Genomic DNA, 24,766 nt, shown 5'->3' on the forward strand with positions numbered 1-24,766 from the left:
TATGAGCTCACCGGGGGAGGGGGATAAAAAATCACAAAATAACGTTACATAATAGTAGATAATAATGTAATAGAAATTGAACAAAATAAACTCAGACAAAACTCAATATGAATAGAGCTGCGATGTGTCCAGGGTGTATGCAATACATTATGTCCAAGTGGTGCAGTATGAAAACTGTACTGTATGTCCATGTAGCCATTATGGGTGATTTGCTAAATTTGCTAAAAACATGCATAAAAAGGATTTTTTTTCTGCATGGTGAAAACTTTTAGAACAAAAATGGATATATATGGTCTATTTTCCATACAACCCAAAAAGTGATAAATAGGACAGTTCATTTAGAATGTTCTGTAGGTTTTTTTTTTCATTTCTGTTTCCGTAAAACGCTGCAATTAAAGAGTCTGATACTAATTTTGCCGAGACTCCACTTGTAAACAGAAGTTATGGCAGCCCATAAGACACACTCCCTGGTGAGGACCATGGGGCCAGGAGGGACCGGGATTCACTATGGGTTACCATGGAGACCAATATGAGCTCCAAGGAGCTCTAGTCTTTAAGACACAAGGCCTAGTCAAGCTGCTTTTGAACCTGGGCAGAGGACTAAGACTGGGAGACTATGTCCAAGAGTTTGCATTCTCCGATCGCAGGCAGTATGTTCTTTATTTGTTGGGGATTCTCTTCATTGCAGCATGCAAATTCATAAGCCCACAATATAAAGTGGAATAAATGCAGAGAAAATAAAAGCAAATGTTCTTGAAAGAAATTCACAATTTAAGCTGTACAAAAGGCAATGCTATTTACTTTTATAAGAACTACTGTAAGATTCCTAATCATGTGCACTGTCTAGATTTTACGTATTTCCCTTTAACATAAGGAAGATTTCGCTAAAGAATAGTGACATAAGCATAGCTGACCAAACAGAAGCCTTTTCATTTTTTATTACCAATCTATCCATTCTCTAACCACTTCATCCAATTCAGGGTTGTAGGGAGCCAGAACCTATCCCAGCAACCAAAAGATGCAAGGCAAGGTACACCCTGGGCAGGATGCCAATTTTCCAGTAAGCCAACTGACCTACGAGTACTGAATTGCACACCAAATGCTCATTGCCTTGGCCACCTGGACATCCAGGATAGGTTGGCACTGTGATGGCAGCAGCACAGTACACCTGCTGGGCAAAACAACTGCAGCAAATCAAATGCAAAGACAAACCTGCATCTAATGGGTCCTTCCGGTTGTTTTTGTTCTTCTTCCCATCTGAGCTCTCAGCTAGACAGTTGATCTACTGTAATTATTTAATTAACTACACAACTGTAATACTTCCAACAGGCTCTGAGGTGCTTCATCAACACATGATCATGTGCAAAAAGACCTTCTGAAACCCTGTGTGTGCCAAACTAGGAAAACAGTTGCGTGACTTGTTTAATTGAGTACCCAGAGTGAAATGAAAGCCAGAAGATACTAGGCTCTCCGGGGTCTGCTCCCTGGTCAGAGGGTGAATGTTATTTAAGCAGGGCTCCCAGTAGCTGAAACAGGAACGGCATGAAGTCAGTAGTCACTAGAGTGCAGTCGTAATGGAGGGATAATATTCATTAATCATGTTATTATGAATAATAATAATAATAATAATAATACCTTTGAGTGGGGAGCTACATCAGTGTCCGGGCTGCAGAGGAACAAGAAAAGGTTATTCCACACTGAAAAGCTGCAATTTTCAGCATAATTATGTGTTTTTTTAGAAGCCCCCTTCAAGCAAATGCGAAGTAAATTTAAAGTGGGTCGTTGAGAGTGACAGGAAGCCTTGAGAAGACGGAGCGATAGATAGAGCTGTTGCTCCTCACGTCAAGTGCAAAGCAGCCGAGTCAGGCTCTCACCTGAAGTTCATCTTAAAAACAGTAGATATGCTGCCGTTGAATCAGACATCACCTTTCTATAGTCCTGTTATCAAAGATCCTGCCTCCATTAAAATACTCTGCTGTGCATATGCAGAATATACAGGATCCACAGGTTTATTCCTCTGTTTTCATTGGTATGGAGTATTACTTGGGACAGTCCTTTAACAGCCAGAAATGAAGTAAGTTTAATAAAAATGTACTCTCTGGAGCCCTCATATGAAAGCTTCTTTCTTGTAAAATGTAGCTGCAGTGTATGTCAACACATTTTATTGATTTTTATGGGGATTTTATGAGCACTTTTTGATTTATCAAAACACGGTTTGCTTGTGTGGTCGTGATAGTATTGCCAAGAGATAATAACTTAATAACTTACAATATTATCATGGCTACACAAACGCCTAGACAGCAACACGTTGTTTTGCTTTAGGATTTTATGTGCTGCAACATCTATTACGACAATGTTTTACGGCATGCAGGCCTTGCATTTGAATTATCTTCCAGAAGAAAAAAGAACAGCTAGTCAGGTGGCCTAACAATTTATTTATTTATGGTTTTGCTTAACTATTTTTATCTCAGACATGGGGACTTGGGGGACTCCAAAGTGGTTCGACCAGTAAAATTATTTGTTTGGAGTGCAAGTGTATGAAACAAGCTGCTCTGCCAGTAGGGAACAAGTTGCCCAGCCAGTAATTAATTAGTTCTAGCCAGTATTGAACAGTATGGAACAAGCTACCCAGCCAATATAGAGCAAGATGCCCAGCCAGTGGGAAACGAGCTGCCCAGCCAGTATGGAAAAAGCTGTTCAGACTTCAGGCTTCCTTCAAACTAAATGGATGGATTCATTTTAGCTACTAACTAATCTGGGCTCAACTCAATGCACTTCTGGTTCATGTCTCGGTTATGCGACTGGCCAGCTTCTCTGTGGGACTCCCCAAGCAATGGTGCTCCCAGCATTGGTTGGTTCTGGATGGGGTAACTGGCACACCCCATACCATGCCTGACATTTGTGATTGGCTAGAGCCATGTCTGTCCATTCTGATGCAGTGAGGCTCGGAGAAAAACAAATCTGTAACCAGACGTTTAAAGCAAGTACAATAGTGGGTTTATAAAATTTGTGTGGGGTCAATCCAGAGTTTGAAATGGTGGTGAAGAAAGTTTTGGAGGAAATCCTGTCAGAGTGAAAGTTAATTCCAACATACCTCTGAGCCTGCCTATGAGGAAACAGTGAAAGTGCACAGTTCTGAAAAGGTTTCTTCATTCTGCAATTTGTTCATTTCCATATGCCCCTGTATATATTTGAATGTTTTTTGCAGTTTTCCTATGGCTTTAATTGGGTGATACTATAGAACACTTTCCACAGTTTCCTATGGCCAGTAATACATCATGGTTCGCCATGACAAACCCATGACATCACTGCACTTTCCCATGACATCACTGCGCTGCCACATGACATCCCTGTGTTTTCACATGACATCACTGCATATTCACATGACATCACTGGGTTTTACTACCTTTACAGTGTTTGTTTACCACAGACAACATTTCTAAGCACAAGTCCTTAGAACATTGCCAGTAGGGTCATTCACTCTCCAACCCAAACTATTAACCTTAACACAAGCTGTTTAAGGTTTTCAAGGTCTTCATACACCCTATCCAGAGAGGGACCTTGTTGAAACCCAGTCAGAAATGTACTGCTGTTGCAGGTGTCCAGAAAGGGTTTTCTCTCCATTGTCTTTCTGTTTCCATGGGAAAAACATACCCTGTTCTGTTGGCTGTGGAAGATGTATTATGCAAGCGCAGAGAGACTTGGTAACCAGACCCATACGTTTATCGCAGGTTTTTTTTGGTCATTTTCTTTAAGATTCTGCTGCTTTATAATCATCATGTTTTATGCATGATTGCATCGAATGCAAAAGCAAATGCTTATTTTTTCACTGTTAAGTACTGACATGTCTCGGCCATCACTCTCTGCGCAGTTAAAGTCTGAACGCCACATTTATCATGCTCTGAGCAGTGTCAGAACAAGGCTGTAGTAAAAGGGCAGGGAGTTCATGAAATCTTTGGTCTAGTGTTTTAGGAAGCAGGGTCAAACTTCTCAAAGCATGTTTTGGCTTTTGTTTAGGCCAGAAAGTGGTGAAAGCCAGTCTTTTTCTTATGGACTACCTTTAAAAAAACAGAATTACGGACCAGGCCATGACAGAATCCTTTGACCAAAGTATCTGTCAACACACAACCTGGATATATATTAGTGGTGACAACAATGGCCTCTGGTTATATGTTCCACATCTCCACTCTTAGAAGAATAACTATTCTGGAAAAACAGCATTTAGAATTACTGATCGCCTGGAGCTCCATGGGAGAAGTTAATCAGTATAAAAAAAAAAGTTAAAAATGAAACTGGAGAGAATTAATCCTAGGCCAGCAGAAACATATATGTGTATCTGTTCTATACATCCCCTTTTTATTTCCTGTCATTGCAATCTTTCAGCTGCTTTTCTGCTTTTTCTATTTTTGCTAACCTCCGATCTGCTTCCTTCAAGCACTTCCTGGTTTCCATCCATCAGTACTGTGTGACATTTCAGGCACACAATAAATCTGTTTGTGTATTTTCTGTACACTGGATATTGGGTCTGTGGTGAATATTATGTGTTTTTTTTTTATTCAGGGTCAGAGCACTTTTCTTTCTGAAATATTACAGTGGAGATATCCATGCCGAGTGACCCAGAGAGCAGCTCAGTTATTCCCTTTATTGCACTTCAATGATCAGGTCAATACTTCCATGGCTTTGTCTTGTCTGGTGAGGCACAGCTGTCGTTCATCAAATCGCACCAGCAGGAACATGTTCAGCGCTTTGTTTTTCATTTCCTTGTTTACTGGAGAGAGGAAAACAACATTCTACCACCCAGAAATCCGCATTCGAAGTTGTCAAACACAATTAAAAATAAATGTAGGGACAGGATTGTCTAATCGGGCTTCTCCTTGTAAAGTTAGAGACCGCATTTTTTTGGCTGAGGGGGGTGATCATCACGCCCAAACTGAGTTGGTAATCCTGCCCATGTTTCTCTCTGCCTGTGGGTTTGAGGCTCAGATCAGTGCCCCCAAACAGGCCAGGAACTGGGACCAGGGCTCTGGCCTTCTCACTGGAAACTAGAGGTACTGCCTTCACATCTCTGAGTGCGGTATTTCGCGCTGAATACTCCAGGAAAGAGCCCAGATGTGCTGACAGGCACAGATGCTTCACTTTGGACACGGGCATCAGTTAAATGTGTTAATAATGCATTATAACAATTGATGAATAATAGATTAACCGACATCTAGTGCATTTCTTTGGTAAGTAAGGAAGGTGGATGATGTTTATAGGCAACAGTAATCTGTGGTATTAACTTCGCAAGGAAATCCAACCCATAGGAAGTGAAACTCCTGATAAAGCAGCCAAAGTGAAGTGTTGGTGTATATGCATATACCAAAAAGCACCTTGATATATTAACCTTAACCTGATCTCATTTGATCTAATACATGTTTTGCAGAAGCAGATTAAGTACAATAAAATGTGTACTGTTAAGCCCATTAGATACAGTAGATGAGCCTCTTACTCTGAAGTTGTTAAGAAATAAAGGTATATGAGGAAGAAACATCTTAGTTTCTGATCAGTGGGGGAAGAATTTCTTTTTTTATTCATCTTCAACTCCTATGGAGCTCAGTGCACTAGGAGCGTCATTTTTTCTGGGTTCGGTACAATGGCTTAGTCTGCAGGCTCCCCAGTGTTAAAAGGCTCATTTAAAAAAAAAAGACCTGTGAGGTGTGTCCTCTCTTGCATTGAAATCTCTCTTTGAGGCTCAGCGACAATTTCAAAAAATGAATTAAATAATGAGAGAAGTCTTTATGGTTGAAAGAAAGAGTGGCATAAAAAAGTGGAAATTTGTACTCACAACTAAAACACAGAAGGCGTCCAGTGAGATGTCGGAGAGTTTGTTACTTGTAGGATTTATTACATTTCCTAGAAATGATCAACTAAAACATTTTTTTTAAATGAAGCAGCTCCAAGATACTCAGGCAAAGAGATCATTGTGGTGAGGGTGTTGATTCCAAAGTGGTTCATGAGATTGTTTGTTATCCAGAAACCACAGGCGCCCCCAGAGAACAAAACAGTACCAGGGGATACAGTATGTAAGAACTATAAACAGGTATGTTCGCTTGCCTAAATGAGTGCACTGGGGCTCACTGCCTGGCGGGAGGTCGGATACAACTGCATTCGCCAGATGAAAAGGCATATTCCCTCTGTGACCGAGTGTTTTCCACTCTGATCCCAGAGTGAGAGATGAAATGCTGGCTGTGCCACAGCGTCTCTGTGCTCAGTCCTACCCACAATTCCCCACTGAAACACTTCGAGAAAACAATCCATTCCCTGGAGAGGACAGGAAGTGCTGGAATAGAAGGAGGCAACAAACCTGAAATCCCTGACAGGACCTGATCCAGAGACCTGCCGCATTACGAAGAGTAGCCCTGTCTCAGAGATGATACACTTGCAGCAAAACACCAGGCACACAAAGGAGAAGGCACAAACAAGTCACATACTTAGTGTTGCTTCCTACCATGATTAAATGAAATACAAGCAATAGTGTGGATTGCCGAAGCAACCAGGTTCTATGAAAAGTTATGTTCAGGGTTTTCTTTATTTTTTGCCTCTTATGTCCTTCTGCAGTTTGACATCACAGTGCTGTCCTTGCTGTCTCTCTTAATGCTCAGCAACATTACTTTCAAAGCAGCCATATCATAACTCCTTTTTTTGCTGGGCTCTGATAGAGAGACTTATTCAGACATCTTGAATATGTCCTGTGCATTCATTCGATTTTTCATTATATATTGCATTTTTACATAATTGAACTGATTCTCTGAGGTCGGCACAACTGTCAAGCCCCTGTCCTGAGGCTGTGCTTTCTTTGTGCATCTCAGTTTTGACTGGTAGTATTTTGCTACAACTCAACCACTCATCTATTGACCTACGCCATTGGAGGGGAGATGATCTTTCACAGAAACTATTCATCAGCAAGGAAGACAGGATGTTTGTATTAATGCTAGAAAGCCACACAAGTATGGCACTCTCCAGAGGTTCCAGGTGGCTTTTATTTACCCTTTTATAGGGCTGTTTACAGTTTTCTGAAGAAATTAATAGGCCGTGCTCCTGCCCTGGTGCTATATCCCCATCATAACCTCTTGACAGCGCGAACAACACCAGGTGAAATAATATTCCCCTCTCCGTGATGTCTCTTTCTCTGCCGTGGGCCGGTTTCTTTTTATTTTATTGACCTTCTTTCCACTTTCCTGAAGATAAAAATATAACGGCCCTCCAGCTATCCTTTATAGGAACAGTAAAAAGCTATTTATGAGAGTGGGAGCAGAGTAAAAGTCTGTCAAATACTCAAGGTTATTAGTACAGCTTGTAAAGTCCAGGATAATTCATTGAGCCCCCTCCCCACACACATACACACTTTGTGGTCTTATATATCAGAAGACAAATAGTTTGGGTGTCCCTGATTTAATTTGTGTCACCTTGACCATCAGTGATATGGTAAATCAGGGCAATCAGATTTCCAGAGATTCACCATTTTGGTAATCAAAAGGGAAACTTTAGAAAAATAATCAAGAATAAGCGCTGGAGTGTGTTTTGGTGGTGGGGGTTGGCACCTGCCTCCCTTGCTGTATCAGGAGCCTGAGTGATGATGGGAGCTGGAAGGAGCACAGACGAGCCTGCAGCACCGGAGCTCACTGTGGGTTTACCCATGGATGTCAGGCAGAAGAAATCTGCTTGCAGAACTGAACCAGCGTGTGTGCTCTCTGCTCTGTTGCTAACCTCAGTCCCAAAGCTTGCTCTCCTCTTCCTTACTCCTCCTCCATGCTTGACAGTAGAGAAGGTGTTGACTTCCCTTCATGGACAAATCGAGGACCTCCCTCGTTAAACTGTACAGACAGAGGAGGCTTGAGAGTGAGCATTTATAACGTCTCCAGGCTAGATGCGCCTGTGAAGAGGTGTCTGGGAACTGAAGGAGCACAGCATTCACCCTTGTAGGTAACAGTGATGAACATCAACTCAAGGTGTATTCCCAAAAACTGGTACCTTCAGCCTGTGCTACTGACTGAAAACAGTGGTTCTTTTTGACCTGTGGCAAACAGCTCTTTAAATGAGTAACATTTGCTACATTCTGACATTGTTAACCAAATTATCATTTAGTAATTGTAAATCCAAAGTACATCACAGTGTTGCAATGGTATTGATTGTTTAAAGCTTGTGGTAGATGGATACACAGAGAGAACAGCAGCAACTGTGTGATCAGTCCTGGGGCGAACTGGAGGTGAACACAAGTGTGGCAAAGGTGTCAAATTACTCGTCTCAGTTTCCCTCGGCACCAGAGAACAGGCTGCAGCCTACAGCAGTGACTGCCAGGACACTGGATCAGAGCACAGAGGTCTGGCATTACTCTCTGTGCTAAAGAGGTTGTCCCACAGATAACCTCTGCTTCTGTTGGCTAGAGTTTTCACTCAGAGTGCAGGGTGAGATGTGCACTATAATTAGACTCTGATTTTCTGCTATATATTCTAGAATAACTAGAAAAAAGTCCACCTAGAGGATTTCTCCAGAACGAACAGTGAAACACAAACCAGAGGGGCCCAAGTGGAAACTACCTGGATGTACATTTAAAACTGAGAACATTAGGCAATTCTTTACACAAAGAGTTGTGGGAGTGTGGAACAAGCTACCCAGCAATGTTGTTGCAGCCGATACCCTGGTTTCTTTCAAGACACAGCTGGATGAGATCAACCCGGTCATTGAAAAACTAACTACCAAATGGACTGCATCAGCCTAAGTGACTTTGTATCCTGTCTATGTTATTATAAGGCTCTGGCACTACTCAACCTTGGCTATTTGATCCCATGGAGATGCACAGAAAGGGCCAAATAGCTGTGTCTCCAAGGGAACCCCTTGTTCTCTGAGCAGCAGTGACCCATGTACTTTGTCAGACTTTGTCACCTGTGAGCCTGGGCATTATGGGCTGTATCTGTCCTCCACATGACCAGCAAAGCCCTGCTGTCTGTGCTCTGTGCTCATAGTCCAACCAGGAATTGTACATCGTGCTCCAGCAGTGAGCTGCCTGTTGGGGGCAGCACTGACAGGCCCCAAGTGTCCTGTAACTGTGTCACACACTGAACATAAGGCTGGCCAGGAGAAGTTTTAAGAACAATACTTGGTGGAGTAGTAGACTTTCATACACTGCATGTAATATTACAAAGAAGCATCATAATATTTCTTAAGTCCAAAGTGGAATGAGTAATGTAAATTTTTTAAATCTTCATATTATATGAGTTTTGCTGTCTACAGCTTTATTACATGCTGCGTTATTGAATGTAATAGTTACTCCAAACATATTTTTATCCTTAACACTGAGCTGGTCAAGTGCTTATTCCGGTTTCCAAAATAAAAATCTATGGAGAATTTTGTCACTTTCCAAAAGTTGGCAGATTCAATTATTTTAAACGCCACATTTCAAAACAATAAAATACTTTTGACTGAACGTTTTTTTTTTATTAAACAAGCTGTTGCTCTAAAACTCGCTTATCAATGTTTTACAAAAGCCCTATCAGTTTAGCGATAATATTCGTAGCAACTTCGTTTAGCGCAAGAAACGACTGTAGTGTCGTGTGTCAAACGACCACAGCTCTGCAAACGCGTTCTTAGCGTGATCTTACCGGATCTCAGTCGGTCTTTACACACATGACGTGTACGACTGACGCTATGGATGAGAAATCCGTCTTTAAAGGGTATCTATAATTTGACATTCGCCCCCCAAAATGAACCCGCCTACCTATTTTCTTTCGTAGTATCTCGTCTGATTCGTTCGCCACAATTGCGGTCTTTATTTCCCCAGCGTTTCGCTTTTCCCATGTTCCCAGAGGCTGACTGTAGTAGTCAACCGCGGCAATTATTTTTTTTTATCAATGACCGGCTGATGCCTCCGCAGCTCCCGCTAACAGTACGAGCTGTTTGTTGCCTGAGGTGTGTCAGTTGCACTGCAGGGCAGCCGACGCCGCTGACAGGGTGTCGCATCTTCTCGGCTGCCAAGAGCTTGCGCCTTCCCCGGCTGCCGGGCTGAGCGCAGAAACCAGCCGGGCGCGCCGCCGAGCTGCTTTCGGGTCTTGCAACTCGGTCGGTTCGAGCTGCACGGCGCTCTCGGGTGCGATGGGCACCACGTCAAAGAAGTGAGGAAACATGCCTACGACCTTGGCTCGGAAAAGAGAAGTTGCCAGCTTGTCTTTGATGGTTCGTTTGACACCTCAGGTGAGTGGGCGCTGAGCGGAACACTGTTTTCCGCGATTGTTAAAACAGCTCGGTGACATTTGAAAGTTTTGTAACTGCTGATATCACTACCATTGCCACTGTTCCTGATGTTAGTTCTAGTCAGTTACTTCGGGTCGTATCATTTAATAAACTCTTCAGCGTTCTTGAAATGAATGAATAATGTTACTTATGTATGTCGTGATCGGTAGAAAGGTATCTTGAGATCATTCTGTGTAAGATACTGGCGAGAAGCGCGTATAAGAAAATACGTTTCGAATGTGCGGATCGAGAAAGGTTTGTTTGGTAAAAAAAGAACAGAAATGTCGTCGTTATGATGTAAGAGTATTACATTTCTTTAATTGCCGACCTGTGGCAATATTACACCAAGTTTTGCGAAAAGACGAGTGTGCTACTTTAATAATTCAAAATACAGAGCAGGGATGAAGTGCATGGAGAAACAAGACTGAAACCAGCTCAACTTTTTTATTGCAGGCAACAGGTAAAATCAGACCTTCTCAGGGACATCTGGCATGCAAATTTACGGTAGCTTTTCCGATGAGAGCACAGTAATTTCGTTGAGGGGCTAGTGCACATGACTTAAGTATTATTTGCCCTGGCTCTCTGTTCTTCTTAGTTTTATCTCAGTTTTGAAGAGCAGCAAATGACTCACCTATCGTGATAAGTGCATGTACAGACCACAGAAAAAAATGGCTGAAATAATTGCTGTTTGATGGGCTTCCTCTGGTACATCAGCTATGACCGTTTACTGTGAGTCATCCAATCCTTTGAACGCCAGCTTGAAAAACAGAAACTATAAATGCATATAGCGTAGCTCAAAGATAGTAAACCAATTACGTAAAAAGGTAGCTAAGAATGAAACAGAATTCAGGTTGTAACAAACTTTCTTTAAAAAGGCGGAAGATTGATCCAAGTGTTTTTATCTGAGCTTAGTTTAGTATTCAGCTGAATATTTCAAGAATTTCTTTGGTGTTGTTGCTTCAGATGTAGTCACCTCTGGTGACACATTTTTAAGGTGTTTCAATTTACAATCCGTAATCGTGCTTTTACGTTTGACTCTCAGCTGTAGACACTGACGGTGTTAATTTGAAATGAAAACTAAACTGGACCCCCGCGGGGGCGGTTCTCCGGAAGACCTGTACGTTCTCAGTGTTTGGCGCAATGTTTCTAGCGTGCTGTCCTGGGGCGGCTCAATCAGATTTCAACAGAAAGCTGGGAAAGGGATGAGGCAGCAGAGAACTGATGTCAAGCCGAAGTCATTCAGCTATGTTTTAGAATATGTGTGTTCAGTCTTAGAATATAGCTTTTTGTTTTTATTTGGACAGGGTATGAGAGTCACCCTATTAAAAAAAAAAGAGCTGTGAGACCTTGATACCCAAAGAGTGGCCATGACATAGGAGAAAAGTCTTGTCGGCAAGACAAAACCTTCTTCACATTTGCTCAGTGTCCCTGAAGAGTGCCACCTCCTGGTCCACCGACAACACATCACACACAGCAATCAACTGCATTTCCTTCTGCGCCCCACAGTCCCAGACTGCCCGAGCTCGCTCTGTGGGACCTGACCAGGCCGCACTCTGAGGCGCTGCTGTTGGCCGCGCCTCTTTCAGCTGCAAGAGCACGAGTGGGCACACCTTCAGAGCACATTCCCATGGCCTCTAGGTCACTCAGTGGCATTGCTGTTCCACAGCTGGAACAGGGCTGAACAAGGGCCTTGATCTGAATTTTTCCTGCAGCTGTAATTATTAGATTTGTACCTTTTTTGTATCAGTTGGACCCAACCTGGCTAAGGCTCTAACAGTGGCCAGTTGAAGAGTGGCTGTGAAGGCCGTGGGCCTGTAGTCCCCAGGCCCAGTGCGCAGAGCCTGCAGCAGTCCTTCCCCTGTGTTCCCGAGAGCTGGATGGCAGCACCGGCTGTTTAAGCATCAGAACCCCACAGGTCCTTAACGCTCGTGGCCGCTTTGAAGTCGAACTTAAATGAATTGATGTGGTTTTGGTTACATTTTTTCCATGCTGAATCGGGCGGCTGGGCGTGTTTATGGAAAATAATCTGAAGGCAAATTCACACTCGGCCTGAAGCGTGTCAGACTCCGGGCGGCGTGTCCCCGTGTTGTGCGTGTTAGTGTGTGTGTGTGCGTGCGTGTGCGTGTGCCCGGAGGTGAGCCGCTCCAGCTGGAGTGGATGTGGTTTCCCTGCGATGCTCACACGTGCCACGAGAGCCGGCGCAACAGGGACAGGTTACAGCTGTGCCCTGCAGCAAGTACCCACCTCACCGCGGGGCACCGGCACTGTCTCTGTGGGCCAGGGCATGCCGAAGCTCTACGTGAGATGGAGGTTAACAGGTTACCCAGCTGTACTGCTTTTGTGATCAGCTCTGTGTCAGGAGCACACAGTACAAGAGATTACAAACAAAGGGAAGCCATCTACCCTGTGTGGCCTCGTCTGTTTTGCCTTTTCTTTTCATCCCCAACTGATTCTAAAAGTGTGGGTTTTAACGAAGGCGGCGAGATACACACATAACAGCGAACGAGTGTTAATCATGCCAGAGCCTGGGCATGCATTCATACAGCCAAGATTACACAGTAGCAAAGCAAAGCTGGTCGAACCTAACGCCATACAAGCTTCTCTGCTGTCACCGGTACAGGAACCGACACCAAACAGACAAAACACTACACTACTAGGGGCATGCATGTGAAATAAAAACAGTGTGGCCAAAATTTAACAGAACATACAAATACAGTAACTACTAGCTACACATTATAACTAACTACTACTACTGCCCTTGTCGCAAGACACATGTGGCCTGCACGAAAATATAATAGTATTTCTTTCCTAGATACTGTTCTCGTTTAGCAGAAGAAAAAACGGGGTGTGTGTCAAAGACTTAGTGTTCATAGTTTTTCTGAATATTCCAGACAGGGGTGACATACATTTTGTGGAATACACGAGCATTCACATGTAGTGGTAATCTCATCGTAAGAGAAGACAGGAGGAGTCAGCTGGAATTTGAGCTTAGCTGTTGGGTCCTGTCTATAAGCCTCAAAAAATATCCCAGAGGTATTTTGGGGTGGAGCGGTGGCTCTGTGGCTCAGGATCTGCGCCTGTGACTGGAAGGTTGCCGGTTCAAATCCCGCGGCCGGCAGAGGAATCCTACTCCGTTGGGCCCCTGAGCAAGGCCCTTAACCCTAACTGCTCCAGGGGTGCCGTACAATGGCAGACCCTGCGCTCTGACCCCAAGCTTCTCTCCCTGTCTCTGTGTCTGTGTCTCCATGGAGAAAAGCTGGGGTCTGCGAAAAGATGCATTCCTAATGCAAGAAATTGTATAGGGCTAATAAAGAAACATTAAAAACAGGTCTCAACTGCTCTCAAAGTTTTCATTTCCCTTTTATCCCTTGGAAGGTATACTATTGAAATTGTAAATATTTGGTAATCCCTCATGCTCACAAATTTAATATAACCTGATTTGTGCTAGCTGTCGTAAAGCTACCAGTAATGGACACATACTGTAACAGTTGTAGTTTGTTTTATTGTTTATGGGACATTAAATCTTAGGAGTCTAGTAAGCATTGCATACTTTATTTGTGCCAAAAAATTGTTTCACAGCATATTTAAAAATTCCCTACTTGTTCAGAACCAGCCTAATATCTCTCTCTTTAATAGTATAATGTCCCACAAAGCTAATATTTCTTAAGCCTTGACGTAAGGATTTACTGATACTAAATATCTTCCTTCACATGCTAAAAAGTATTGAATCCAGTAGTTTTATACATAAAGTATTGTCCCCTAACATAAAGATTCATTTGAGTGTCAATTGTTTGAGCACTCTTACTAATAGCCCAACACCACATTTCAAAGAATGAACTGGGAGTTACTTTGCAGATCAAGACCAAGGAAATAAATAACAGTTGTCATCATTCATCTAAAAAGTTGTCCCTTATGAGGAAAAGGGTTATACAGTAGGTGTAATACTATGAAATGCCAACCTTTTACATTGTATATACTCTTTCCTAAATATTCTGAATGTCTTAAAATATAAAAGCAATATGAGTACTAACATTGAAGTGTTGCAGTGGAATTATTGAGCTATCCTAATGTATCTTATTAGAAAAATGAAGTGTCTTTGCTAATTTCGTTCTTCTCACTCTCTAAGGCATTGAAATCATTTACCAAAAGTAAGCTGTCCCACTGCCGAGCGCTGAGAAATGTCCTTTGTCCTTTGCAGGTCAGTAAAACTGAAGATAAAAGCTGTCTTGTGGACATACTGCAGGTAAGACTTACTGTACCTCCTGTCCTCAGGGTGCACTGAAATTGCAATGTGACCTGTATCCACATGACTGCTTAAGCACAGTGTGGTTTTATTCCACAGGCAAAGATTTTGTTTTACTCCTAGAGAGAAAGTTGCAATTTGTGTTCTGTGCTGTGCAATTGTCTTAGAGATTTCAGCCATTTAGAAGCAGGCTTTTAGCTTTACAGATGTAAAGAGTGAAACCTATGATGGAAATGATGAGGAGCACCTGTCAATGTGTCAATTAGTTTGACTGGTAAATGTGATTGATTAGCTTCTTCAACACTTTGTATTGGTTGCTCATGCACAGCTGACCTTGAGTTGTACTGATCACGTTTTTGAAGGCTGATACATGTGTCTTGAGTGTCTTCTCACCCAAGTTAAGCCTTTGAATACATTGTATCATATGAACCTGTAACTCATTCTGCTATTTGATGTTTGATTTTTCCTATTTCTTTACTGATTTTCTATGGCCTTCCACTTCCCAAAGATGTGCCGACTAGGTTCGATTTGGGCTCGTGGCACCTTCTGTGTGGAGTATGCATGGTACTTCCACCATGCTTGCACGGGCTCTCCAGGTGGTCTGCTTGTCTCCCACCTTCTAAGGACATACTGACCTTGTTAATAGGTTTGTCTGACTTGCCCCTGGATGGTGTCCTGTTCAGGATGCAGTCCTGTTTTGTGTCCTGTGATGGACTGGTGTTCAGTCCAGGGTGCAGTCCTGTTTTGTGTGATGGACTGGTGTCCAGTCCAGGGTGCAGTCCTGTTTTGTGTCCTGTGATGGACTGGTGTCCAGTCCAGGGTGCAGTCCTGTTTTGAGTCCTGTGATGGACTGGTGTTCAGTCCAGGGTGCAGTCCTGTCTTGTGTCCTGTGATGGACTGGTGTCCCTGTGCTTCCAAGATAGGATCTGGGTCACCAGGAATACTCTGCTTTCTGAGAGTGGATGGAGACATGGACCTCAGTCACACTACCAGTTTTCAGCAAAGACCATCATATTACTTAATTAATTACTAATTGATGTGGCTGACACATCCATTTACACTCATTTATACTGTACAACTTGGTGTTTTACCAGAGCAATCTGATGAAAGAGTACAACAGCTGTGCCCCACATGGGATTTGAACCCTATAGAGCCCTAATCACTGCTGCAGACTGCTGTCTAATATGTTTTTTGTATAAATATTGTATTTTAATGTTCGCCATAGTCACAGGAAATTGATTCATTATTGTCGATTAATTATTGTCAACTGCTGTGTAATTCTGTAGAGTTCTATCAGGCAATATGTAGAAAAGGGTGCTATAGCTGTATCGATTGATTGGTTCATAAGTATCAAAGAGTTCAAGCGTTGCAGCATCATCTGAAAATATTTTTGTATATTGGCAACCACAAATTTGAGCAATAGACTTCTAGGCTTAATTAATGACTTTTTGACTATAAACAAGTCAAATGATTGATTAATCATTCTCACACCAAGCTTTAAATGGCTGGGTGTGTATTCAATTCAAATTTCCATTTTTATCCTTGTCCAGATAGAAACATATTGACATTTTGTAAATACCGATTCCAAGCTCATAAATGCCCTGTTAACATAGTAATCATGCAGATGCTATTCAACAAATAGAACATGGAGAACACTAAGCTATTTTTTGTTGAGGATAAAAGCAATAGCTTCATTTGCACATTTTTTGTGTTCAATGAGTAATTAGCAACACCCTCAGCTTTAATTTGCAAACGAGGAGGTCATTCTACCCATCCAGTCCACTTAGTAGTTAATTGATCCTAGGATCTCTTCTTTAAAAGAATCAGGATAGCGACTTCAACAACATGGCTGGGTAGCTTGTTTCACATAACTGTGATTTCTGGGTAAAGAAGTGCTTCCTGTCCTGATTGGAGGATTTCATCCAGCCATTACTTGAGAGAAGTCTGGGTACTGGCTTTCACAACAAGGCTACCTGAGCTCATAAATAGGTAACCAAAAGCTTGCTTGGATTGAGTGATCACTTTTCAAAGGTCCCCAGCGGTCAGGTCAGAATATCAGCATGAACCTCATGACTCTTCTAGACCCTGTTACGGACAGGGTCTGCACTCAGTGTCGGGTTTTGTAGTATATCCTATGCGATGCGGTAAGAGCTGGAGGAAACAGGAGGTGTGGTATGGGAAATAACACAGGGGTTTAGTGGTGCACAGAATAATAGTGACAGTCCGGGAGACAGTGAGCGGGGGTGCGAAGAATGGCATCCAAATCCGAGCGGGACCGAAGGAGGGTCAGGGGACAGTCCAGGAGTCCATTAGCAAAAGATCCATCCTGAGACGTGACAAGGTTAAAAACCCCGGGAATGGGGAAAACACAAACAGACAGCCAACATGGAGATCCTGGGATAATGGGGCGAGGTCCTCCAGACCCCGGGCTCAGAACACGGGAGGTGTCAGGGACGAGGCCTATGCCCTCAGGAAACGGACGTAGGGTATCCTGCTGCTAGGCTGGACCCTAATGTTGAGCCCTGAGCCCCGCAGGAGCTAAGAATAAATAGGGGGAGACACAAGAAGGCACGTTGAAAAGCCAGTGGATTTCCCTCCCTCGTGCCAGAAAAGATGTTTATTTTTAAGGACAACAGCTACACAGTCGCAATACAACCAAACATGAAACAATAGCAACCCTGACTGGCCATGCGCTGTGTATCTATACCTGGATGTCAGTCTCAGCACTGTAGCTGTTCACCTGTTTGCTGTGAGCTAGCGTAGTTCAGTTGTAGAATTCAGTTTGACTTTCCATCTCATCGTAACAATGTAACATGAGCGAGATGAAATGAGATGAGCTTCTTAATAAAATCTGGCTCTGTGTTATGGAATGAATGACCACAATGGTCTACTAAGTGCCAGAAACAGTCAATTTGAATGATTCCCCTAAATTATGTTATTATATGGTGTTGAAAAAGATAAGTAATTGTTGTTTTGTGGTTCTAAAGTGTTTTACACTTTATTTGATGTCTAAGGTCTTGAAGTATCCCCGATTGTTGCAGGTGACACACCCAGCCACACTTGAGTCATTCTGCTTTTTAGGTAGGCTCGCCTTCGCCTGTATAATCCCAACAAAACCTGAATTACAATCATTAAGATGTAGAAGTCATGCTCTTCCTCAAATGATCTAAGGGGTTCTGATTTAAGAACAGTTTCTGTTTTTCTCCTAATAAATATTTGCAGTGTGGAGCAGCTGGAACAGAAGTAATATTTCTGGAAAGATGTCCACATCTGTCTTTTTAGCAGCATTCCCATCTCCGAGATTTCACACAGCACATTATTTGTGTCTGTTCTTTCTGCGGCTGTCTCGGGAGCAAATTCTTCTTGAGGTTGTGCTCCCGGTGGTGAGAACATGGAGTGTGAGGTGTATCGCCGGGAAGACAGCGGCCCGCTCGAGCTCCAGGCGGGCAGCAGAGCGCAGGGAGAATTCCCACCTGGTCAATTTGTTGTTGGAGGTAGAGAGGGAGGGGTCCTCTGTGGCGGAGAGACGGTAATGAAGCGCTCAGAGCCGCGGGTTCGTCGGCGACCTCAGGTGAGGGAGGGGGGCCATCAGGGGAGGCAGGCTGCCTCACAGTTAGCCCCATCAGACTCCACCTGTTGAGGGTCCCTCTCGTGACAACGCTTTCTTTATGGATCTCAGGCGAAAACCGTGTGCTGCTAGAGAAATTTGCCAGGAGTTTGCATGACTTACCACGTAAGTGTTTTTCCAAAGGTGAACTTCCTGTCGTGTACAACGTTTTTTCCTCCTGGCTTTTCGCTCAACAACACAACCCACAGCAAGCTGTTTTACACGAGGCTCACGAGCCAAACGGTGGGAAAATGGAGAAACCTTTCAAAAACAAGCCAACATTCTTCCATTTTGTAAAATGGTACTCCAGAAATGCTCATCAAAAGCAAGTGGACACAAGGGTGACCAACGTTGAGGGCTCTCTCAGTGCCCCGCCATCTAACAGTACGATAGGTACGAAACAAAGGCTGACTGAACAATTCGCGTAGCTTAAAAAAATCCTTTGTCACTGGAGATTAGTCTAAGGATGCGAGGCAGGAAGATTTAGACCCTTCGACGGAAGAAAGAAACTATAGAAATTAAGAAACTTGGAAACTAAACTCCTGAAACGTCAGGAGACACCCCACTGGTCTCATATCAGGGCTTCAACTCCCTCTTTCTCAAGGCAAACAAGACTCTTCTCTCCTTGCCACCTGAGCTGCATTTTCCAGGAAGAAATAATTTGAAAATCCTGCTGTTTGGACTGTGTCTTCTCTTTCTGCCACACATACTGTACATATCTACTGTATATTGCCCATGATCAATCCACAGGCAGCCATGTAATGAAGAAGCCCTGTCCTGTGTGTGCAACCCCAGGGTCCTGTTCTCTGTTTCAAATACAACGGAGCTGATCTAACTGTGTTCTATTTTACAACCTTACCCTGATGTTCTTTAGAAAAGTCATTGTAAAGTCTGTTCCAATAGTAGCCTGCTATGTTGAAGGCTCCGAGATCCCCAGTTATGGCCAGCAGCCATATCACTCTGCAACTCACAACTGGCAGCCCACTGAAGCTAAGCAGGTGTGAGCCTGGTCAGTACCTGGATGGGAAATCTCTTTGGAAAAACTAAGGTTGCTGGTGGAAGAGGTGTTAGTGGGGCCAGCAGGGGGGCGCTCACCCTGCGGTCCGTGTGGGTTCTAATGCCCCACTATTGTGATGGGGACACTATACTGTAAACAGGCGCCGTCCTTCAGATGAGATGTAAAACTGAGGTCCAGACTCTCCGTTGTCATTAAAAATCCCAGGTCGTTTCTCGAAAAGAGTAGGGGTGTAACCCTGGTGTCCTGGCCAAATTTCCCATTGGCCCTTACCAATCATGGCCTCCTAATAATCCCCATATATGAACTGGCTTGATTACTCTGCTCTCCTCCCCACTGATAGCTGATGTGTGGTGAGTGTTCTGGTGCACTATGGCTGCCGTCACATCATCCAGGTGGATGCTGCACATTGGTGGTGGTGGAGAGGAGACCCCATTACCTGTAAAGCGCTTTGAGTGGAGTGTCCAGAAAAGCGCTATATAAGTGTAAGCAATTATTAATTATTATTATTAAGTTGTGGTTAGTAGTATCACAGTTGTCCTGTGTGGGCAGGTGATCCGAGGATCTCATTCAGCCATTTCTTGAAAGAAACCAGGGTATTGGCTTCAATGACATGGCTGGGCAGCTTGTTCCATATTCCCGTTGCCCTCAGGGTAAAGACCTCCTGTTCTTTGTTTTTAATGCACTTACAAACAGTTTCCACTGGTCTGAGCTTCACTGTTCATTTGGGCTGTCTTTGTCAATACCTTTCAGGATTTGAATACTTGTATTAATTCTCCTCATAGTCTCTGTTTGAGACTTAAAAGGTTCAGTTCTTTCAGCGTAGGACATTCCCTTGAGCCCTATGAAACATAGCATTCCCTACCCAGCAATTGAAGCCAGGCCACAGCAGTGAGAGTGCCAAATTTGACCACTAGCCTACCAGGAAAGCTTGTAATAAGAGTAAAGAAATACAGATCCAGAACTAACATACACTGGTCCTTCAGGTGTACACATATACTGTACAAATGTTTCTCCTACAAACAGTTTTGCAAAGGTCATTGAGGTTATTTTTAACTTAAAAAAATAAGATCTTTCCTTGGCATTATCCGGATACAAAATGAAAATAAGCCTAAAAGCATCTAAGAAGGATAACGATGCCCAATATATTTTAAGACAGTTTTTTAAAAACAATTCAGAGTCTTCCCATTCAATAATCAGGAATTTAAGTAAATCAGGGTGAACTATATTTGCAGGACTTACTGTATGCAGCCAGCGTGACTTATTGACGTATGAAACTGCTCAATGACTTGTTCCTGTGTTTCTCAAATAGACCAAAGGCTCTAGATCAGCACAAAATTCAAAACATACAGCGCATGTTCATCGACTTCTCTTCTGCCAGAAAAGCTTGTTCTTAAAGGTTAATGAGCAAGACTCTGTTCAAGCCCTTGTGAAAATGTTGCTTCTGCACAGGATTATTGATCAAGCATTGGCCAAAGTGTCAGTTCACAACGCAAAGCCTGCCCCCTTTCTGCATCTCAAAACCCAAGCTTTAGATTTGAGCACATCTGATGAGTAGCAAAGCTGTCTTTGGCATGTGTGTGTATCATCGTGATGAAGGACTTGGGTCTTTACAAGCTGTTACTTCTGTTTGGTTTCCTATAGTTCAGTCCTCCAGCAAAAAGGTTCTAGTTTCGGCCTTTACAGTAACTGAGTGATTATTATTATCATCACACACTCATCCCATTCTGATATTTTTAACATTTGTTATACCGTTCATTAATAAAATAGTGCAAATCTTTTTTTTGAAATCAATTTCTCTTTTACAAAACTTTTGACATGTTTGGATCTTCTTGTCAGTAAATTCATCCCTGGAAGGGAGCAACATTGATTTAATTTCATTATTGTTTAATGAACTGTCTGCAGTCTGTATTGAGGCTATGAATTTCCCTCACTTCCATCCATACTTCATGCACTGAAAAACCCTTATTAATTTTCAATATAGTGCTATTGGAAAACATTCGGTTTTAAGCAATAAAGATTAGGATGTCAAAGCAACTGTGTGCCAAGGCTGAAGACATTGCATGTTCAGGATTTCTGCAGTGTAGCCCTAGGGCAAATATTTCATTTTGAGATGTAAGGTTTTATACAAATAGAATGCAAGCTACATTACAGCTTGTGGCTATTCCTATAAGCAAACTTTGCTTTACTAAGTTAGGAAACAAAGGAATTTTAAGAGGCTGAAGTGCTAGTTTAGCGAGTTTCCTACATTTAGAGTAAACAATTTGGTCCTGAAAAGGTTCGTCTTAAGGGGTGCAGAGGTTAGCATTGCTGCCTCACAGCATTGGAGTCCTGGGTTCAATTCCAGACCTGGAGAGCTCTCTCCGTGGCTGTTTCTATGTTCACGCTGTGTTTGCATGGGTTTCCCCCAGGTGCTCTGGTTTCCCCACAGTCCACAAACATACTAGTTTATTGGCTTCTGGGGAAATTGGTCCTGGTCTGAGTATGTGTCTCTGTGTGTGCCTTGTGATGGACTGGTGTCCCATTAGGATGTATCCTGCCTTGCGCCTGTTGCTTGCAAGGATAAGCTTTGGTCCCCCCGACTCTGGATTGGATGAAGGGTAGAGAAAATGGATGGATGGAAGATTCATTCGTCAGGGGGGGTGGGCAGATGGGATCAAGTCAGTGGCTCATAACCCAGTTCTATGTGATTTGGAAACCACACACAAGCCTGGACCCCCAGAGAAGTAAAACACCTCCCATTGTGGCTCCTGGCTGTGAATCCTGGCTCCACTGAACAAGGGGCTGAGGACACTCACGCCAGTTACTGCTCCATGCAAGGTTTTTTCTATAATGCCTCTTCCAAACAACAATATGTAGTGCTTACATGATGTTTTGTCCATTGTTATTTCTTAGATTCTAACCTTTTACTCTACACACAAAGGCTCTTGGACGCGCTTTCTTACCAGTAGACCAGATTGTTTTCCTCTTGCTGAAACCAGATGGAGCGTACCGAAAATAATTCACAACAGAACTGAAGCCATTCGCCACTTGAGGCCTAGACTGCACCCACATGCACAGCCTGGTGAACACCCTGTTCAACTCTTTGTGCATTGTTTTTGTTTGATCGTTCAACGTGCGGCTTTAGTCATTTTTCTCTCACGCCTCTGTCAGACGGTACCACTCAAAATTAAGGAAAACTCTCTTGCTGAATTCCTGCTATGCAAATGTTTAACAAATCATCTGCGAGGGCCTGTTCAATCAATATTCTCATCCCTCGCTGGCGACTCGGGCTTTATCATCTTTTTAATTAAAATTACACATCAGACCTGATACAGTCCCGGCACGATGGGCCTGAATCACACAGACTGCATCTTAACAAACCTGGAGCAACGCAATTTATTCGGTCCCTGCTGTGTAGCTGGGTAAAGACAGACGTGCAGATGAGGAGTGCTGAGGAAATGTGCCCTCAAGCTATGTTCTGACAGGTTGGCTGTCATTTTAAAGGGTGCTTAGCAGTTGTTCAGAAGACCTCTAATTAAAAACAGAAGTAGAAACAAACACTGGGAGCCCGGGGAGCTTGTAAACAAAAGCTGTTTCCAGATGCATTAGTTTTAAAAACACCACGCCTTGTGAAAATCCTTGCATTCTGCAGGGGCCTGATAAAATGCTGTTATTTAATTAACGGATGTTTCTAAGGAAGTCCAGTTCTACTCTCACTTGTCCGCGCTCTTGTGTATAAGTACTCGACGGCCACCCAAATGTCTGTACCCTACTTTTCTACACCCCTCCCTCCACCCCAAGTGCACCCTGGCAGCTGCCTCCCTGGTTTATTCCTCGTACAGTACCTGAGGGGGTTGTGACAGAGATGACCTTCGGCAAAGGGCTGTCCTTTCCTCAGCCAGGCGAGTTCAAGCCAGAGTATGACGTACACTATCCCTTTACATTCATCATCTCATTTTGTCTTTATTAAAATTGGACCGAACTACTGAATGAGAAAAGACCCCATTTGCAAAGCTGTCTGGCTGTATTCAGCTGTGACACAGCCAGGTGTCCCACTGTTAGTGCTTATAAAGATAGATTGGGCCAGGGTGAGCCTAACAACGACAGGTGCCAAGCTGCGACCAGGACACAGCAGCATGTCCCTCTCTGGAATTTTATTTGTCTAGAACTGTAAGCCATAGCTGGTTGCCCCCTGTGCAGACTGTGACACTGAATTACTCTTGGCCAGCGCTGCTACATCACAGGCGGAACAGGGCGAGCACTTACTCAAGACATGGCTGTCAGGTTCATGGCCAACTACCAACAGCCAAGCGAGACAGATACCCTTCACATGACTTATTATCGTATCGCAGCTCAGAAAAAGTAAGCGGTATATCCACACGCTATACAGTATTAGCACAATACAACATCAAACCATCAGAAGCCACACATTCCAGCTTAATGTACATTTGGTGAAACTTTGTAAACACGATGGCAACTAAAAACACAGCTAATCTTCTGTTATTTGAAGTTTTCGTTAAACCCCACTTTGATATTTTTCATTCCTTTTTTTATTCATATTTCATTCCATATTTTCTTACAGGTTGGTCTGGGGTAGGGACTATTTAAATTTATTTAAACTCTCAGATATTAATTCACTTTCATCTTCTCACTACGATAGGTTGCTGTATTTTTGAAGTAGTGAGAGTTTTTTACATGTACTGTTTTTTATGTGTGAGATGCGATGCATACAGAAATTTACAGGAATATGAATTTTTGCAGATGCAGCACGAGGTGGATTCATGTGATTTTTTTAAAACCTTCCCGAAGAAGAGTTCTTGGCTATGTCTGCATCAGTTGTTAAACCTTGCAAATCCTTGATTTAGCACAGAAGGAGTACGTTTGAGACTTTTGAAATGTTTTCAATACAGGACAGACAGATTTTGCTTGTGCAAGACGTCAGCGCTGCAAACAGGAAGAGGTGTCAGACGTATTTGCAAATTAGCAAAAGTTACTGAAGGACAGAAGATCAGTTGAGGACCTTACATCTCATATTACAGGTTGGCCAACGGTCCAGCTGACACACTATTCCAGGGCCGTGAGAAGGCGGTGGGATGGTGTTAGGTGTTTGGTTGAGTTTGTGGGTTTCTAACTGGTTGTAGGTTCAAATTGTAAATGAGACACTGCTGTTCTGCTCTGGAGCAAAATTGCTCCAGTAAAACACCAGGCTATATACTGTATATGGTTGTAAATGTTAATTGCTTTGGAAAGTGTCAATCAAATTAATTATGTGTTATGATGGAATTTGCTGAAAACTTGCTGTGGTAGCAAGTGTGACTGAGGTCCATCTTTCCATCCACTGTCAGAAAGCAGAGTATTCCTGGTGATAAAGATCCTATCCTGGAAAGGCAAGGACCAGGACAGGATTACACCCTGGAAAGGACAACAGTCCATCACAGGACACAAGACAGGACCACACCCTGGACAGGGCACCAGTCCATCACAGGACACAAGACAGGACCTCACCCTGGACAGGACACCAGTCCATCACAGGACACAAGACAGGACCTCACCCTGGACAGGCCACCAGTCCATCACAGGACACAAGACAGGACCTCACCCTGGACAGGGCACCAGTCCATCGCAGGGTTCTCACATACCTGTACACTCACTG

At 43.2% G+C, this 24,766-nt stretch overlaps 1 protein-coding gene across 3 annotated transcripts in view; it reads left to right on the top strand.

Annotated features, from left to right (window-relative positions):
- Positions 1-9,893: 9,893 nt before the first annotated feature.
- aff3 (AF4/FMR2 family, member 3) overlaps positions 9,894-24,766 on the top strand; it is a 46,143-nt gene continuing 31,270 nt past the window's right edge. For all 3 annotated transcript variants that reach the window (XM_069179054.1, XM_069179053.1, XM_015363360.2), the window contains exons 1-2: positions 9,894-10,227; positions 14,465-14,509. In XM_069179054.1, the coding sequence (XP_069035155.1) occupies positions 10,159-10,227; positions 14,465-14,509 (114 nt within the window). In that variant the 5' untranslated portion in view covers positions 9,894-10,158. The remainder of the gene's footprint in view (positions 10,228-14,464; positions 14,510-24,766) is intronic.

The sequence above is a fragment of the Lepisosteus oculatus genome, chromosome 15 (assembly GCF_040954835.1).
Source record: "Lepisosteus oculatus isolate fLepOcu1 chromosome 15, fLepOcu1.hap2, whole genome shotgun sequence".
Lineage (NCBI taxonomy): Eukaryota > Metazoa > Chordata > Actinopteri > Semionotiformes > Lepisosteidae > Lepisosteus > Lepisosteus oculatus.